Genomic DNA, 19,418 nt, shown 5'->3' with positions numbered 1-19,418 from the left:
GGAATTACAGACCCATTCCCGTCCTCCCTCCCCCGCAGGTCGAAGAGACAAGCTCTTCCATTAGTGAGGGCTCGAGAACTGGAGTCAGTGGCTGAGCAGGAAAGAAGCCGGGAAAGGGCAGCTTGGTGAAGACTTGAGTGAATAAATAAATAATGGGGGACAGAAATCTCATCTACTAGCCCCAGGGCTCCAAACTTGCCCTGCTTTGGGTTTTTTTGTGTGGTCCCTAGGAGACATGTTTGAGCAACTCTTGAAATCTTTAGACAAAGTATGTCTGGGTCTCTCCGTAGGAGAGCTGTGCTTGAGTCTCTCTTTAGGGGGTCCGTGATGGATTCTCTCAGAGGGACTTCTATGGGTTTTCTCTGACAGTCTGTGTTGGCTCCACTCAGAGGGCCTGTGCTGTCTTCTCTCAGATAGACTGTGTCCTCTCCTCTCAGAGATATTGCGATGGATTTTCTCAGAGGGACTTCTACATCTCCTCTCAGAGGGACTGCGACATCTCCTCTCAGAGGGACTTTGATGGCTCCTCGGAGAAGGACTTCGATGGCTTTTCTCAGAGATACTGCGATGGCTTCTCTCAGAGGGACTTTGATGGCTCTTCTCAGAAGTACTGCGATGGCTCCTCTCAGAGGGAGTGGGATGGTCTCTCTGAGAGGGACTGCGATGGCTCCTCTCAGAGGGAGTGGGATGGTCTCTCTGAGAGGGACTGCGATGGCTCCTCTCAGAGGGAGTGGGATGGTCTCTCTGAGAGGGACTGCGATGGCTCCTCTCAGAGGGAGTGGGATGGTCTCTCTGAGAGGGACTGCGATGGTCTCTCTGAGAGGGACTGCGATGGCTCCTCTCAGAGGGACTGTGATGGCTCCTCTCAGAAGAACTGGGATGGTCTTTTTGAGAGGGACTGCGATGGCCTCTCTGAGAAGGACCGCGATGGCTCCTCCGAGGGGGACTTTGATGGCTCTTCTCAGAGGAACTGCGATGGCTCCTCTCAGAGGGACTGGGATGGTCTCTTTGAGAGGGACTGCGATGGCTTCTCTGAGAAGGACTGCGATGGCTCCTCTGAGAGGGAATTTGATGGCTCCTCTCAGAGGAACTACATGGGGTTCTTTTCCTATAGAAGCTGTGGTGGCTTTGTTTCTTATGTGTGAATTTCTCTTTAAGGTGACTGTGTGAGGTTCTCTTCATAGGGGAACCATTCAGGGCTCTCCCTCCAGCCTGAACCCTGGTTTCTGTTTTGGAGTTCTTGGACTCCTGGCTAGAAATTTCTTTTCTGTACAAGTTTTTCTTAGGTCTGGTGCTACTGTCACTTTGAATGGTACTCGAAGCCTGTCTAAGTGTGGTGTTTTTTAAAGTCGTAGTTCTTTGGGAAACTATGGGCCTGGGCAGTTGGAGAAGGCTAGGTTGGAAAGAGCTATCTTTTTCTTGTTGTTGAGCTGATCCGAATTGGTCTGTTTCTTCCCATAACATGTTTTCCTGCTTAGTAGTTGAGTCTATTGGCTTTAGCTTGATAACTGGCATTCCATCTCTTTTGATATCTCTTTGTAAGCTATAGTCTCTCTCATTTTGTTTTGGATGGTAATTTTTGCTTGACAACAAATGATCTGTCCTTGTCTTGTCCTCAGGCTTCTGCCCAACCAAAGCCATAATTTTGTGTGCTGTTTGGATTGCCTGCTTTAGGCCCTGAAAAAGCAGTTGAATGAATTTGGGTTGGGAGGATTTCTTAGGTTGACTCCTTAAAGAGGTGATAGTTGTCTGAGAAGCTCCACTCCTTTTCCTTCTTAACTGGGCTGGTAATTCTCCAGAGGGACTCTGTATTGTGGTTCTACTATTTGTGTAGAACTTTTTGTTTTGTGTCCTAACTCCCTTGGCAATTTTTTTCATTGGATATTTTGAGTCAGAGGTCTTTTTGGTTGTCACTTTAGCCCATTTTTCATACTGATTGTTTTCAGAGTAACTCCCTTGTAGAGAGTGAACTTTAGTGAATTCATAGTGCCCAGGCTCTCCAATATCGGTCTTTCCTACAAGGTCAGGGCTGCTACGTTTTTTTCGCCTTATGTGGACTTGTACAGGAGCAGGAGACTGGGAAGACCCAGACTGGAAATCTATTGTAGAAGCAGGACTCTTAGAACCTTGAGTACAGATTTTAGCTTTCCTTAGTGATGGGGATATAGGGCTCCTTGGTGTGATGGGTCTATCTCTTCTATGATACTTTGGGACTTGGGGTCTTTTCCCAATTCTCAACCTGAAGCCAAGATGCAATCTAATCTCCCCATGGCCTTCAGGAGTGCTTACAAGGTGGAGCTGTGGATAGATAAGAAGATAAGGCCCAAAAGTGGCCTGTAATTTATGACAGCAATTAAATCCTGAACATCGGCCACACTGTAGACAGATAGGGTATTTTAGGACCAGACCTGAAGTTAGTGGTGGAGGTACATTAGGGGGTATTTGACTTCTTAACAGTTTTGCTGCTATTTTTAGCTGCAGATCTTGTAGCAACTGGAACTGTTCTGAGAAGTCAGTCTTGGCCTGAGAAAGACAACTTGGCTTGATGGAATGTTGGGACTCAAAAATCCTCGTCTGTGAATCAGTCTGTGAGTCCTCACTCTCTTCCATTGGAACAGGATCTTTCATAATGAAAAATGTATTGAAGGAAGACTCAGACTTCCCTGGGTCAGGAAGCTGGCCCCCTGTATATGAAACAGGCTTGTGCTGAATGACTTCCTGGGACATATCGCTGAGCTTTGAGATTTCTTTCTTTATTTTCACTCTAGCTCCAGAATATTGCTGTATAATAGAAGACATGCAACCACGTGTCCACATCCTTAAGGCTATTTTTTTCTCACAACCATGGCATGAAGTATGTCTCTGTATATAGTGTTTGACCACTGAAGGCTGAGAAATAGTACCTCGACCCTTCTCTGGCAGTCTCTGGGAAAATTCCATTAATTCAGCTGGAACTCCAAATAAATTCTGAATAGATTGACAGGTATCTTCAGTGGCTATTTCTGTTAAAGATGTTTGAGAACTAAGCTTACTTTCCATAGTGGTCCCTAAGACATTTCCCAACATTAGCATATGAGAGAGATATTTTCTAGGTAGTCGCTGCCTCCAGGAGTGACTCTCACAGACATTCTGTCTTCTGCCCAAGACAGACCTGGTAAGGCCTCTGCCAGCCCCTGATCCTGCCTGGAAGGTCCTAGATGATGATCTCCAGCGTTGTGGTGGATTTTGGGAGAAGCTCTGGAGTGAGTTCTCTAACTCTGCCTCCTGTTTCCTCTGAATCCTCTCCTTAGATATGACGTCCATTCCTGGGATCTCACAATGTGAGGTTTCTACATTGTTAGCTGTCTTATCAGAGGTTTGATTAAGAAGAGATAAGGGAAGGGTTGAAGACTGTATCATAGCAGGGGCTACAAAAGACTCTTCAGGCTGTAAAATGCCTGTCCAGAGTTTTTTTATATCCAAGGCTCTTGATAGTTCTGCCATCTCAGAATCCCAAAGGCTTCCTAAATCAGGTATTGTTTTGACAGAGCTTGAGATGACTGAGTTCGAAGAGTTGTGTGACCTAGAGAAATGATTTCCTATTTGTAACTCTTCTGATGTTAACTCCTCCGATTCCCTATTCTGACACATATGTCTTGGATTCAAGTCCTGAGATTCCATAACTTGAAGAGGTCCTGTTTTTATCCCTAGAGATTTCACAGCCTGAAGCCCTTGTTCATGAGTCGACACTGTAGGATCCTTGAATGGAGATGTCGGCTGTGAGGTTAATTCTGCAGATTTCACTTCAGTATTTGGCCTTGGAGTTAATTCTACAGGTTCTACTCGTTCTTGAAGATGTGGCGGCCTTGGGAGTAAATCCAAACAATTCATTACTTCAAGCCCCAATCCTGGAGCTACTGGTATTGGTTCTACAATCTGAGGAATTGGTCTTGGTGCTAATTTCTCAGATTTTACAATTTGAAGTGATGGCCCTGGGATTAACACAGTCTTTACGATTTGAAATCCTGTCAACTCCATTCTTTCTAAAATTTGGTGTGTTGGCTCTGTGATTAATTTCTTAGATTGCACATTTTGCAACCGTAGCCCTGAGGTAAACTCTGAAGGTCTCACATCTTGCAGTTTGGGAGTCAACTCAACATAGTCTACCATTTGAGAGGTTAGCCCTGGTGTTAATTTCACAGAATTTACAAATTGAAGTGCTGGCCCAGGAGTAACTTTCACAGATTCAACAACTTTTGGTGGGGCTACTGGGGTTACCCTTAGTGACTGAGCGACTTGAAGCTTTGTCTTTATAGATTCTGTGATCTGATCTAGTGGCTTCGGACTAATCTTCTTAAATTCTATAATTTGACCCAAAGGTCCTGGTGCCATCTCTGAATATTTCATACTTTGATTCCTTGACTGTTTTAGCCCCATTGATCTCTCCCTTTGCTGCCATATCTCAGAGGTGAGCTCTACAGATTCTTCATGTTGTACAACTTGGTCTGTTTGCTTTGGGGAAAATGCCAATAATTCCTCCCTTTGAAGCCATTGCTTAGAGGTCAAACCCACAGTTTCTAGGACTTGATGTTGTAACCCTAATATTATCTCTGAAGATCCCACATGATGCGGTGACTTGTGGGTCAATTCCGTAGCTTCCTTCACTTGCAGCACTGTCTTAGAAGTCAACTCCACAGATTCGGGAACTTGATAACCTAGTCCTGGTGTCATCTCTGAAGATTTGGGGCCATGATATAATGACTTCGTAATCAATGCTACAGATTCTTCCCGTTGCGGTCTTTGCTGAGAGATCACCTCCACAGAGTCTAGGGCTTGAGAATGAGGCCTTGCAGAGCTCTCTGCAGATCCAGTGGCTTTACTAATCGGTTTTGGGGTCATTTCAAGGAATTCCTCCTCTTGCAACCTTGCCTCAGGTGTCAACCTCATAGTTTTTGTAATATGATGCTTAGGCTCTGAGGTCATCCCTTCAGATTCTATGACTTGCTGCGCTGGCCTTGTATATAATTCCCCGGAATCCTTAACTTGAGGCCGTGACTGAGAAAGCAACTTCAGAGTTTCTGGGATTTGATAGCTTTTCTCTGGGTTTGAATCTGAGGATTTGGAGTCTTGATCCTTTAGCATAGGAGTCAGATCAACAAATTCTGGTACCTGAGAGTACCATAGCTCCAGAGGCATCCCTGAGGATTCCATGGTTCTGCCTACTGGCTTTGGAGTCAACCCTACAGATTTCTCTGCAGTTTCTGTGCCTCGATATGCCAGCCTTTGTGCCATTTCTGTAGAATCTGCGACTTGATAAATTGGTATCGAAATTAAATTTGCATATTTAGGGACTCGATGCCTTGGCTTTGGGATCATCTCTGCATGTTCTCCAAACTGATGCCCTGGCTTATTGATTATCTCAGAGGTGTCTGTGATTTGATAGTTTATCCTTGGAGTTAGGTCCTCAGATTTCACTCTTTGAAGCAGCGCCCCCGGTGCTAACTCCAAGGATTTTAAATGTTGCTGCAGAGGCAATGAAGACAATTTCATATGGTTTATACCTTGCAACTTTGGTTCTGGAGTAAATGCCAAAGATTTCACACCTTGTTGCTGTGACTGTGGAGACAAATTTGAAGATTTGACACTAGACAGTATTGGTCTTGCTATGAATTTCTTAATTGGCTCCGATGCCAACACCACTGATTTTACACCTTGCTGTCCAGAAGTCAACTCTTGGCAATTCATACCTTGTTTTTGAGACCCTGTTTTCAACTCTACAGATTTTACTTCTTGAACACATTGCTCTGCTGCAAAGACCTCAGATTTAACACATGGCGACTTGAGACATGATGACAACCCTAAAGAATTCATGCTTTGAGGTTGTGGGACTAGATTTGACTTCATAGATTTCACATCCTGAGAACATGGCTCTGGTACAAGCACCTCAGATTTCTCCCTGAGGCAAGAAATCACCTTCTTAGAATTCATATCTTGAGGCTGTGGACCTGGTTTTAACTCTTGAGATTTTACATTTTGAAAACACGGTTCTGGTGCGACCACCACAGATCTCACACTCTGCTGCCTGAGGTGTGTGGATGGCTCCTTAGAATTCATATCTTGAGTATTTGGCTCTAGATTTGACTCCACAGATTTCACTTTTTGAAAACATGACTCTAGTGCAAACATCTCACATTTCAAGTCTTGTAGCTCAGAGCTTGAAATCAGTTTCACAGAATTTGCACCACAAAGCAAAGGCTCCTTGTTCATCTTCGCAGACTTTATTTCTTCAAGCAGTGGCTCTGGTATAGGTAACACAGATTTTGCACCATTTAACTGAGAGTCCAAAACAGATTGCCCAACTTGTTGCTGTGACTCAAGGTGGTTCTCTAAAACTTGGACTTCTGGAAACTTTGTCTCCGGAGTTGACTCAGAAGATTTTACACCTTGCAAATGTGGTCCAGGATTAAACAAAATAGACTGTGTACTGTGAGATTTTTGCCCAAGGTTCAATTCAAAGGGTTTCATGCCTTGTATCTGTGGCCCTGAATTAAACTTCACACAGTTTATACATTGAAGTTCTGACTTTGAATTCAACTCAGAAGAATTCACAACTTGTAGCTGTGAGCCAGAGTTGAATTCTGTTGTTGTTATATCTTGAAATTTTGTCCCTGAAGTCAAATAAAAGGATTTTACATGTTGCAAGGGTGGCCCAAGTTTGCATTCCATAGAACCTACACATTGTAATTTTGGCCCTGGATTCAACTCAGAAGAATTTACACACTGCATCTGTGTCCCAGTGTTGCATTCCATAGGTGTGACACCTGGAAACGTTGACTCTGGAATCAATTCGGATTTCAAACCTTGCCAATATGGTCTGGGATTGAATACCATAGATGTCTCACTTTGAATCTCTGTACCTGGATTCAATTCAGAATACTTCATACCTTGAAGTTTTGAAACTGAAGTTAATTCAGAAGAGTTCACACCTTGCAAATGTGGCTGAAGGCAGAACACCTTAGATTTTATACCTTGAAGTTCTGGCCCAGGCTTCAACTCAGAAGATTCTACATCTTGCAACTGTGGCCCACTGTTGAATGCCATAAAATTTATACATGGAAGCTGTGACTCTGGACTCAGTTCAGGGGATCGTCTACCCTGAAATTTAGGCTCATGCTTGAATTCCAGTAATTTCTCATCCGGAAGCTTCACCTTGGTGCTCAGCTCAGATCCTACCTCTTGCACCTGTGGCTCAGCATCGAACTCCAATGACTGTACACCTTGAAGCCTTGTTCCCAGGCCAAACTCAGAAAATTTCACATCTTGCAACTGCTGTTCAGGATTGAATTCAGTAGATTTCACACCTTGAAGCTTTGTCTCTTTGTATAATTCTGAAGATTTTATATGTTGTGAATGTGACCCAGGATTGAACACCATAAATTTTACACCTTGAAGCTCTGGCCATGGATTCAACTTACAAGATTTCTCATCTTGCCACTGCTTTGCAGCATTGAACTCAGAAGATATCACACTATGAACCTTTGATTCCAAGGCCATCTCAGAGGGTTTTGCAACCTGAAATTTTGGGCCCTTGTTGACCCCTGTAGAATTCATTATTTGAAGCTTTAACAACTTAGATTTTGTATCTTGCAACTTTGCTTCAGGGTTGATTTCTATAGATTTCACACCTTGAAGGTGTGTGCCTTGTGTCAACATAGACAATTTCCTATCTTGTAACTGTGGGGTTGAGTCAAACCCCAAAGATTTAACATTTTGTACCTCTGTACCTACAGACAATTCAAAAGATTTTATACCTTGCCATATTGGCTGATTGATGAACTCCACAGATCCTCCACTTTGAAGCTTTGTCTCTGGTATTAACTCAGAAGATGTTACACCTTCTAACTGTGAAACAGATTTTAACTCAACAGGTTGCAAATCTTGATGCTTCTCCTCTAGCGTCAAATCAGATTTCTCACCTTGTCTCTGTGTTCCAGGGTTGACCTCCACAGATTTCATACCTTGAAGCTTCCTCTTCTGGGTTAAATCAGAAGATTTCCCACCTTGTAACTTTGGATTGTGGTTCAAAGAGTTCACATCTTGAAGCTTTGTTTCTTGAATTGACTCAGATTTTTTATTTTGTATCTGTGGTCTAGAGTTGAAGAACGATTTTATTTCTTGAAGCATTTTCCTTGGGATCACTTCAGAAGATTTCATACCTTGAGAGTGTGGTCTAGAACTGAACCCCATCGATTTTACGTTTTGAAGCTTTATACCCATGATCAGGTCAGAACATTCTATGTTTTGTAACTTTGGACCTGAATCCAACTTTATAGATTTCACACCTGGAAACTTTCTCTCCGAGGTCAAATCACGCTCCTCACTTTGTAACTTTGGAGTAGGCTTTAGTTCTACAGATTTCACACCTTGAAGTTTTTCTGTTGGGATCACTTCAGAAGATTTCATACCTTCCAAGTGTGATTCAGACCTGAAATTTGTAGATTTTACATCTTGAAGCTTTATACCTATAACCAACCTAGAAGATTTCATCTCTTGCAACTGTGAGCCTGATTTGAATTCCATTGATTTCGTTTTTTGAAATTTTGTTCCTGGTATCATCTCAGAAGATTTCACAACTTGCATCTGGGAATTGGGGCTGAATTCTTTATGTTTTACATCTTGAAGCTTTGTCTCTGAGGTCCCTTTAGAAGATTTCACACTTTGTGACAATGGCTCAGCACTGAAATCTATAGGTTTGACACCTTGAATCTGCGTTCCTGCAGTCAAGTTAGAAGATGTTATATCTTGCAAATGTGAGCTATGGTGCAACTCGGTAAATTTCATATCTTGAGAATTTATCTCAAGTGGCAACTTAGAAGACTTTAGACCTTGCCACTGTGACTCAGAGTTGAAATTTAGCAGAGGTTTCACACACTGAAACTCTGGTGCAGGCATCCACTGCCGTGGATCTTGGTTTAACTCCATAGTTTTTGTACTTTGAAACTGTTGCTCCGATGTTGATACCAAAGATTTCTCTTTTTGCAGTTGTGGTCTTGGGGTTTTCACATTCTGCAACTGTGGCCTAAGATTGAACTCTGTATATTTTGCACCTTGAATTTTTGGCCCTAGAGTCACTTCAGATGACTTCACATCTCTTGACTGTATAAGGGACTTCAATTTTGCAGATTTGACACCTTGACGTTGTGATCCAAGATTTAACCCCAGAGATTTCACGCCTTGGAACTCAGGTCCTGGTATCCACTGAATACATCTCGTACTTTCAAGCCGTGGCTCTTGTTTTAACTCAACGGTTTTCACTCCTTGAAGCTGTGGTCCTGAAGCTGACACAGAGGGTTTCACTTGGTGTAACTGTGGTTCTGGGATCGACTTGGGAGATTGTATGCTCTGCACCTGGGGTTCGAGTTTGAACTTTTTAGATTTTACACCTTGAATATTTGATTCTGGAGTGAATTCAGATGACTTCATACCTTTTGATTGTAACTCAAAGTTGAGGTCTACTAATTTTCCATCTTTAAATTTTAGCTCTGGAATTAACTCCAACGACATCCCATCTTCTGATTTAGACCTTCTCTTTAATTGCTCTGAGTTCACATGTTGCTGCTGTGGTAAGATTACAGATATCTTACCATCCTGTTCTAGCCCAGGAGTTAAATTCACAAATGTCATCTCTTGAAACTGTTGCCTTGGCTCTAAACCCATAGCTTTTACTCCTTGAACATCTGGTATTCTGGTTATGCTCGCAGGCTTTACTACCTCCTTCTTTAGCCTTGAGGTCAGCTTCACAGGTTTTACACATTGCAGCTCTGGATCTGGAGCCTTCTCTACAGATTTTAAAATTTGAAGCTTTAACTTTAAACAAGGGGTAATCTCCACAAATTTCATGTCTTGCTTTTGGGGCTCTGGGGTGATCTCCACAAATTTCATGTCTTGCTTTTGGGGCTCTGAACTCAATTCCTCAGGTTTCACACTTTGCAATTGAGGCCCTTGGAGCAATGGCCCTGGTGCAAAAGGCACAGAATTCTCATCTTGCATCTTTGTCTTAAGTTTTAATTCCACATCTTTCACATCTTGCAGTTGTGTTCTTGAGACAAACTTCACAGTTTTAAATTCTTGAATTCTTGAATGCCTATTCAACTGAACAGGTTTCAGACCTTGAAGTTTGGAATCTGGGGTGACATTCACAGATTTGACTTCTGTCTGTGTCCCTGAGTTTATCTCCACAGATTTCTCACCTTCCGGCTGTGGACTTGGGGTTAGCAACATAGATTTCATACCTCTTAGACCTCGTCCTGGAGTCAAGGCCACAGATTTCATATCTTCCAGCTGTGGCTCTGAGATTAGTGTCTCAGATTTTAAACCTTGAAACTTGGAGTTTGGGGTCCACTCCACAGGTTTTACATCTTTCAACTGTGGCCCTTGGATCGATTCAGATCTCATACCTTGTAACTGTGGTCTTCCGGTCAACTCAGAATAGTTTATACTTGCTAACTGTTGCCTAGGAGTCAACTCCATAGATTTTGAATCTGGAGTCGTCTCCACTGAATTACCACCATGAAACATTGATTCTGGGGTTTGCTTCCCAAATTTGATGCCTTGAAGCTTTGGCCCTGAAGTTAATTCAGAAAATTTGATATCTTGCTGCCTTGCCCCTAGGTTCAGTTCCTCAGATTTAACACCTTGAGATTGTATTTCTGAGATCAATTTTGCAGATTTCATGCTGTGAAATTGTGATCCTCCAGTAGCCAGAACAGATCTCATATTTTCAACTGGGAGCCCTTGGCTTAACTGCAAAGATGATTCTGTAGGGTTTGTAAGCCCTGTTGACTTTATATCTTGAAGCTGTGTTCCTGGTATAAACTGTACATGTTTAAAACCTTGATGTTTTGATTCTGGGGTCAAATCATGAAATTTAATATCTTGCAAACATGGTCCTGAGTTTAGTTCTGCAGATTTCATATTTTGAGGTTGTGGTTCAGGAGTCAACTGTACAGATATAACACTTTGCTGTTGTGGCTCTGGGGAATCTGAGGTCAATCCATCAGATTTCATACTATGGTGTGGGAGCCCTGAGAATAAATCTACAGATTTTTCTCCTTGAAGAAGTGGCCCTGGAGATAACTTTGAAAATCTGACACTTTGCAACTGTGGTCCTATAGTCAATTTCACACCTTGGAGCTGTGCCCCTTTAGTCAAGTCCTCTGATAAACTTTGTAGTACTGGCTCTTGTATCAGCTTCTCAGATTCTTCGTCTCCCGTAGTAGTTGACTGTTGGATTAAATTAACATATGCCACATCTTGTGATTGTGGCTCTGCATCCAACTGCCTGGACTGTATTCCCTTGGGCTGTGGCTCTGGAGTCAACTCCATAACATGCGGTTTTGATCCTGTAATAAATTGTTTAGATCCTACAACTAGTGGGGATGACTCAGAGGTTAACTTTACAGGTTTCAAATTTTGCAGTATTGGCTCTGATTTCTCATATTGTACCCCTGATCCTAAAGTCAACTCCGGAGATCTTTTTTCTGAATATGGTGGTACTGGCATTGCATCCTGGATGTTTTCAACCTGAGACGACAACAATCCCGCAGTTTCCGTGTTTTCATATCCTGACTGTAAAGGAACCTCTGACGACTCGGTAACTTGAAGATGTGGCCTTAGAGTCATTCTTGCAGATTCTATAACTGGACCTGTTGGTTTTTGTGTTAATGCCACTTGGTGCAAAGCTTCAGAAGTCAGCCTCACAATTTCTTTGTCTTGATAGCCTGGCTTTCGAGTCATCTCTGAGAAATTTTCAAAATGTGACCTGGGAATCATCTCAGCAGTTCTCATGACTTGTGGGATTGACTTCACAGATTCCTCTTCCTGTAGCCAGATCTCAGAAGCTAACTCTGCAGGTGCTGTGTTTTGATGCCTTGATCTGGAAGTTAGACCCACAGATTTCATTGTTTGTAAATGTGGTTCCATGGTCAGTTTCCTCGATTCAGTATGTAATAACTGTGTCTCAGGAATTAACTTTCTAGATTCTTCCAGTGATGCAGTTGAATCCACCAATTTATTAACATGTATTAATGACCCTAGAGTCAACTCCTCAGGTTTTATACTTTGGGGCTGTAGTTCTGAGGTCAGTGGCACAGATTTCATACTCTGAAATTGTAGTTTTGAGATCAACTCCTCATAATTCATAAATTCTGAATATTGTCCTAGATTCAGATTAACAAACTTTATATCTTGGGATTCTGAGGTCAATACTTCTGATTTCATACCTCGTATCTCTGATCTTGGTTCCAACTCCAGAGATTCTTGTATTGTATATTGTGACACTGGAGCCTCCTTCATGGCTTTTACACTTTGGAACTTTTTCTCAGGAATATCTTGGAATGACCTTGAGTTCATCTGCCTAGATTTTGAAGCATGGCTCAGTGGCCCTGGGGTATTTCCTAAAGATGATTGTATCAGCCCCACAGATTCTTTCTCATGGTGACGAGTGTCAGAGGTCAACTTTGCTTCTGTTTCTAGATATCCTGGCTCTAAAATCATCTCTAAAGATTCTGAAACTTGATGCCATGGAGTCAATCCTTCAGATTCTGCAGCTTGATGATTTGGGTTGGAATTCAACTCTATAGATTTTACTGCTGGACTGTGTGCCCCTAGGCTCAGTTCCTCATATTTCATACCTTCTGCCCATGTCTCAGGGATCAGTCTCCTACATGCTACCATTTGAGGAGTTTTAACATCTTTAAGTAATACCTGGGTTTTCTCCTCAGACCTCATATCTTGTAACCGTGGCTTTGGGGCCAATTCCACAGATTTCACATCATCCTGTAGGGTCAACTCCACAGTTTTTATACCTGGAAACTCTGGTGGTGGGGCCAAATGAACATATTCCATACCTTGCAACTGTGAACTGGGGGTCAAATCTATAGATTTCCTACTTTGCAACTGTGGTGCTGGGGACAACTCAGCAGATTTTTTACTTTGTTGTGGTCCTCGTGTCAATTGGATAGATTTTGCACTTTGAAGCTGAGACCCAGGGTCTACCTGCACAGATTTCCCACTTTGCAGCTGAGGTATGGGGTCCAACTCATCAGATTTTATACTCTGCAGTTGAAGTTCTGTGGCCAATTCTATAGAGTCCACAGTTGGGGTCGGCTGTCCATATTTTACTATTTGTGGGATTGAACCTGTGTTTATGTCTACGGATTTTGTACTTTGCAACCCTGGTCCAAAGTCCAGTTTCTCAGATTTTATATTTGGAAATCCTGGGGATAACATAGAATCCATAACTTTAAGTTGTGGCATTGGCTTTACCCCAATATTTTTCACACCTTGAAGCAGTGATGTAGTAGTCATTACTGCAGCTTCTGTAACTTGATACAGTGACTTTTGGCTTATTCTCATAGATTCTGTACCTTGACCCAATGACTTTGGGACTGTCCCTAAAGATTCCACTGTTTGATGATGTGACAACTCTACAGATTTCTTTATTTGTCGCCATGTGTCGGAGGTAAACCCCATAGTTCCTATACCTTGATGGCTTTGCCCTGGGCTCTTCTCTGAATTTTCCAGGATTTGATGCCTCGAAGATTCCATGACTTGATGAGGTGTCCCTGGGATTAATGACATAGATTTTGTGCCTTGATGATGTGGCTGTGGAGTCGTCCCTGCAGAATCTAGCACTTGAATCCATGATCCAGGAGTCAACTCCAGAGATTCTCTGATTTGAGATATTGGCCTTGGGGTCAAATTCTGAGTTTCTACAACTTGTGACTGTGGTACTGTGATCCCTCCCATTAGTGACCCTAATGCTATTGGGGTTATCTTTACGGAATGTATGGATTGATGCGATGGCCTCCCTACTGATTCTATGATTTTAGGTGGTGGCTTTGGAGGTAAGCCCACAAATTTTACAACTCCAGGTGGACCAATAGTAGTGGGAGAGCTAGAAGAAGTCAAATCATCTAGTTGAATTGCCCTTGGGGTCAAATTTGAAGTATGAGACTGTAAACCTGGGGTCAAACCCCCAGACTCTCTATGATGTGGCTGTGCTGGTGGAATTATTCCCATGAAATCCATAGCTTGTAATAGTACCACTGGAGTTACTTTCATGATATCCATGACTTGATGCAGTGGCCTAGGGATCATTTCCAGTGATTTTATCTCTTGACATGTTGACCCTGGAATAATGTTTGGTTGTTCTACGACTTGACTTTGTGCCTTTGAGGTTCTGTCCACTGATTCCAAAACTTTATGCTGTGGTCCCAGGGTCATTTCCACAGTTTCCATGACTGTATGTTGTGACCTTGGACTCATCTTTCTTGGTTGTATGACTTGATGATCTGTGTTCATTTGCACTGACTCCTTGTCTTGACATTGTGGTCTCAAGGTCATTCCCACTGATTCTATGATATGTGGATGTGATTTTTTAATCATCCCCATGGAATCCATGACTTCAAGCAATGCTACAGGAGTTACCTTTTCATTTTCTGTAACTTGTTTCTGTGGTCTTGAGGTCTTCTTCTTTGATTCCATAACTTGATGCTGAGGCCTTGGGGTTACTTCCACAGATTTAATAATTTGATATGCTGGTTTTGAGGTTACAGTCACTGTTTCCATTTTTTTCATTTGTTTCACAACTTCCTTTGGCTGTGGGAACAAACCCACAGATTCTCTCCCTTCCGGATGTGATTCTGGGATCATCCCCATTGAATCCATGACTTGAAGTAATGCCAATGGAGTTACCTTTATGTTATCTGTGACTTGATATGATAGCCTTGGGGTCAACTCCACATTTTTCACTTGGGTCTGATGCTGCTGTGTGCTTTTTTCTGGAAGACCTATGACCCTCTGCTCTATAGTAAGCTCTAACACATGTTTTGGGTCCTTCTGCAGTAAAGTGGTTTCCTGTTGAATTATGTCAACTCCTACACTTGTGGGAAGTGGAGTACTCGTTGATGTAACTAAGGGTTTGGATCCAAGGATTTGGGGACCATCTCCAGGTTGTGACTGCTTATTTGGGATAAGTGACTGTGAAATTTTTGTTTCTGTTCTATTTAATCCAGATTCCACTCCAATGTTCACATGGAGCTGAAATGACGGAAGGTCCGGGGATTTATTATTGCTACTTTGCTCAGTGCTTTGAGGAAAGGGTGTAGATAACTGAGGTTTCTCTGGTTCAGGGATTCCTCCTTGTATCTCTATTAAATAATTCAGCATTGCCCATGATTCTCTCACAGGCAGAGGCACTATTTGTTTCCGCAAAGTACAAACCTTCCATGCCATATGTCCCTCTAACTCCCACCTGGCCGAAGGAGAGAGCCGGACTGGGAATTTTGATTTCTCCTCTAAAACAGAAGTTGGCCGATGATCCGATGTCAAATGATTCTTGATCCTTTTCTCATTCTTTGTTTTCACTTGTTGTTTACAGATATCTGGGGATTTAAAAACAGAGTTGATAAAAGAGCTTTGAGGTCTTACAGGTGAAAGCGCTGCCAAATTCGGAAAGAGTTGCGATTTCCCAAGCTCAGAGACCCCAAAAGGAGGAAAGGATGTGCCTTGATTCTTGAGCACAGATGGTTGCTTTTTGGATAAAAGAGGTAAACTATCGCTCCGGAATTGCCAGGTTGTTCCTTCAGAAAATACAGGCAGGTGAGACAGGCTGGAAGTGTTGCATGATGATCCAGAGGAGGTGCTGTTAGTGAAACGTTTTGCCTTCTTACAGTTACAACAGGGTAGATTAGGCTCCTGAGCCGCAAAAACAGAGGAGGGAGAGGAAGAAATCATGTCCTGTGGTTCAGGCAAACACATTTCCATAAGAGTTGATCTAAGGAATAAAAACAAAAAGTTTTGTTTTGCTTTGAAGCAGGAAAAGGTGGGAAAAGCAAAAGTAGGAAAAGGGAAAGATAATGGCCATTTCAAATGCAAAATATGTTAGAATGAAGGAGAATAAAAAATCAAAAATGACTGCTTTCCCTAACATCAACAACTTTTGGAAAGAATTCTTCCACCGGGATAAGGGGAGGCATTTGTCCCTATTTCAATCAGAAATGATCCATAGACAGTGGTTCTTAAACTGCCTTTGAACCTAGAACTTTCCCCCATTCCCAAATCTAACTCTTTCCAGCTCCCTCCTTCCATTCCTCTCTCCTTCCCTTCTCCTTTACTCCCTTCCTTCTTCTCTCTTAGAAACTCTACCACCTTCAGACCCACTCAGAAACTGCATTTCCTGACCTTGCACTTTCCAGATGTTGGAAGATCTGTTGAAGACTCCTGTCTATTGACCAGAGTACATATTCCTGGGTCCATCCCAGAGGGAGTCCTGAAAAGCTAGATCCAAAAGAGTATGTCAGTGCAATTGAAGTGACATTAAAAGTACTGGTAAGGAAATAAATAAGAAGAGAGGCTTGGCTTAGAAAGGAGACAACTGTGATAGTGAGGGAAGTCAAACAGAGTCTCAGGTATCTTACTCTTAACTTCTTTACAGAGTTTATCAGTATGATAGGCTGAAGAGAGAAAGAATAGAAACAGTGAAGATCGATTTTACTCACCACGTCAGGTTAGTTTCAATGTAACCCAGCCTGAGATTTTCTTCCCACTGTGGAGCTGGAAGTGTGGGTGAAGAATTTATTAGTACCATGACTATTGACATTATCTAGTCCAACCCCCTTAATTTGCAAATAAGGAAACAAAGATGAAGTCATCCCCAAGATCATAAAACTAATTAGTGGTAGAGCTCAGATTTAACCTAGTTTGTTTTTTAAACTATACTTTGCTGCCTTTACCATATAGCAGATGTAAGTCATTGAAAAGAATAAGAATAATCGTGGTTGTAGGGAGGTGAAGTGAGGGAAACAGAGGTAATAATATATATTTTTTCCTCTAAAGGAGTCTAATCAATGTCTATGGTAGGGAAAAAAAGGTACTGAAACTTCCCACACCAAACTCTCGATATAAGTTACCCCTTCTCCATTCTCCAATCTCACCAAGATTCTGTCCTGATTCTTTGAGCTTTCCACAAAATGGGATGAAGAAAAGAAACACAGAAAGAATTATAGAGCCATTTACATCTCTTTGGAAGTAGAGATACTAGAAAATATATGCACCTTTCCATCATTTATGTAATATTTTTCAATCTTTCCCCATCCCAACCTGCTGTTAAAAGCTAATTTCTTAAAGCAACCCACAGTTGATCTGTCATTAGCCTTCAGCTCAAGAATAAAGAATGATATCTTACTGACCTGTGAATTTCTCGATCTTTTTGAAATTATGCTGCTTTGAAGTCTACAGAGCACAAAGAATAAAATAAAATCAGATAATGGTCTAGGTTAGAGAATTTATTGAAAGTGCATTTCATCTCATAGAAAAATATATCAGTATAATTAGAATCCATAACCACAGCAACAATTACCACCTCATTCCTTTATGCACAAATCGTTTATTGAGTACCTACTAAGTTCTTCCTGTTGTATGGAATGTGACGACTACAAAGACAAGTATGATCCCTGTATCGTAGGAACTTACACTAGTATGGAAAACAGATATGTGAACAGATAGTTACAATACTGTGTGGCAAATGCTGTAACAGAATATAAGTGGTAGGGAATACAGACATCATTAGCTGTTCAGGAAAGAAGGAAAGAATTACTCAAGAGGTTGCCATTTGTACTGGAGTTTGAAGAATCAGCAGAAGGATTTTAGGTAAAGAAAGAATATTCTAGGCAAGTGAGAACATCACCAAAATTAGAAAGTCATAATTTCAAGTGCCTGTTTGCTAAGTAGAGAGAGATGAAGTTGAAAAGGTAGGTAGAAGCCAAGTTATGCCAAACTGCAGAATTTTTATATTGCCCTGTAGGTCAGAATTTCCCAACCAGTAGTTAGTAAACTGCTGGATGTTTTGCAAGGGCGTTCCAGGTCATTTTAAAGGCAGAAATGACATTTGTTACAATTGTAAATACAAAAACAATTTTTAACTTCTTCCTTTAAATCAGACATCAATCTCTGAGAGGATATTAAAAGAACCTACACAGCAATTACTGGGAAACTCATGAATGTGCTCATGATTCAGTCATTCAGTTTATTACTCAGTTGAATACTCATAGAGCAGCGATAGTTTTAACTTTTAAAGTTTTAAATTGATTTTATGATTAGTCACATATTATTTATGATCATAAAGGACCATTGATTAAAAACAACAAGCAAAAGGAAAACTGATGTTGAAATACAGGTTAATATACTTACAAATGATCTTTTTATATATTTATCTCAAAATGATCTCTGCATATCACAGACCTAAAAAATCTCCTATCACAAAACACTTGGAAATGTTGAATAAAATACAACAAATATCCTTTTAAATGCAGAATATAGGTCTTTACAAGAGAGTAAGGGAAACCTCAAGTCCAAAAGTAAGGAGAAACTGAAAGCAAGAGTGGAAAGTCAGCTGATACCCAATGCCTTGGGTCATTTGCAGAGTCAGTCACTAAGAGACTTGGGATAATGACAAAGTAGAGATCAAAAACAAGGCCCAGGTGAAGTGCGCATTTGGAATTGAGATCCTGGAGGAGAGAAAAGGCAGGATTCTGAAATTGCTACACACTCAGTAAAAAGGTGGCTAGAAAAAAATCTGCCCGTCAAATAATGAAGCTCGAGTTCTGGGTAGGGGTAAGGGAAAAGTCTTCCCTGAGAATTTTAAGCAAGAGTCTATCCTCATACTAGTTTAGAAAACTAATTTATACTCACTGTGTATAGCCAGGAACCCTCAAACAGAAAATAAAAGGGGTCCCGAAGGCAAAAGTAAATATAAAATCTTCTTGGAAATAGAAGAGGAAGGAGAAAGAATATAGTTTGAATAACTATACATTAATAAATGAGAAATAGCTGATGAAATGGTTAAATTCTTAGAAAAAATATAAAATTCCAAAAGTGGTTTTAAAAAAAGACTATTTGAGTAGACTGATAGGTATGAAACAATTGAAATGATAGTCAAAGACTTTCTCCATCAGACCTAATAAAAGAATTCACCAAGTTTTCTAAATATAAGAACAACTTACAAATATCAATAGCATTTCTCCAGTGCAGCCAAAAAAAAAAAAAACTAGAAAAAAAAACAATTTAAAATAATAAAAGATATATCCCTCACAATAGCAATAAAAATGATAGAGTATCGAGGTATTAAGTTAACCTGGAATATAGAAGACCTTCATGCAGAAAACTCTAATAAAGAACATAGAAGATGATCTGAATAAATGGAGAGACATTGTAGGCTCTTGGTTGGAATAATTTAAAATTATAAAGGTATCATTATCCCCAAGTGAAATTTTACTTTAATACATTCCTAATCTAAATTTCAGTTGGAATGTTTCGGGAACTTGTCAACTCTAAAATTTATATGACAAAAGAAATGTCCACTAATAGCTAAGTCAACC

The 19,418-nt window shown here is 41.1% G+C and overlaps 1 protein-coding gene across 1 annotated transcript in view; it reads right to left on the bottom strand.

The window, feature by feature from the left end:
• Positions 1–58: 58 nt before the first annotated feature.
• LOC107511174 overlaps positions 59–19,418 on the bottom strand; it is a 33,226-nt gene continuing 13,866 nt past the window's right edge. The window contains exons 2-5 of the mRNA XM_016145357.2: positions 17,232–17,274; positions 16,542–16,596; positions 16,225–16,320; positions 59–15,817 (exon numbers count right to left, since the gene is read on the bottom strand). Of these exons, the coding sequence (XP_016000843.2) occupies positions 169–15,807 (15,639 nt within the window). The 5' untranslated portion in view covers positions 15,808–15,817; positions 16,225–16,320; positions 16,542–16,596; positions 17,232–17,274 and the 3' untranslated portion in view covers positions 59–168. The remainder of the gene's footprint in view (positions 15,818–16,224; positions 16,321–16,541; positions 16,597–17,231; positions 17,275–19,418) is intronic.

Source organism: Rousettus aegyptiacus, unplaced genomic scaffold (assembly GCF_014176215.1).
Source record: "Rousettus aegyptiacus isolate mRouAeg1 unplaced genomic scaffold, mRouAeg1.p scaffold_m13_p_7, whole genome shotgun sequence".
In the NCBI taxonomy this organism is placed as follows: domain Eukaryota; kingdom Metazoa; phylum Chordata; class Mammalia; order Chiroptera; family Pteropodidae; genus Rousettus; species Rousettus aegyptiacus.
The sequence above is the reverse complement of the archived record's forward strand: the minus strand, read 5'-3'. Positions and strand labels throughout refer to the sequence as shown.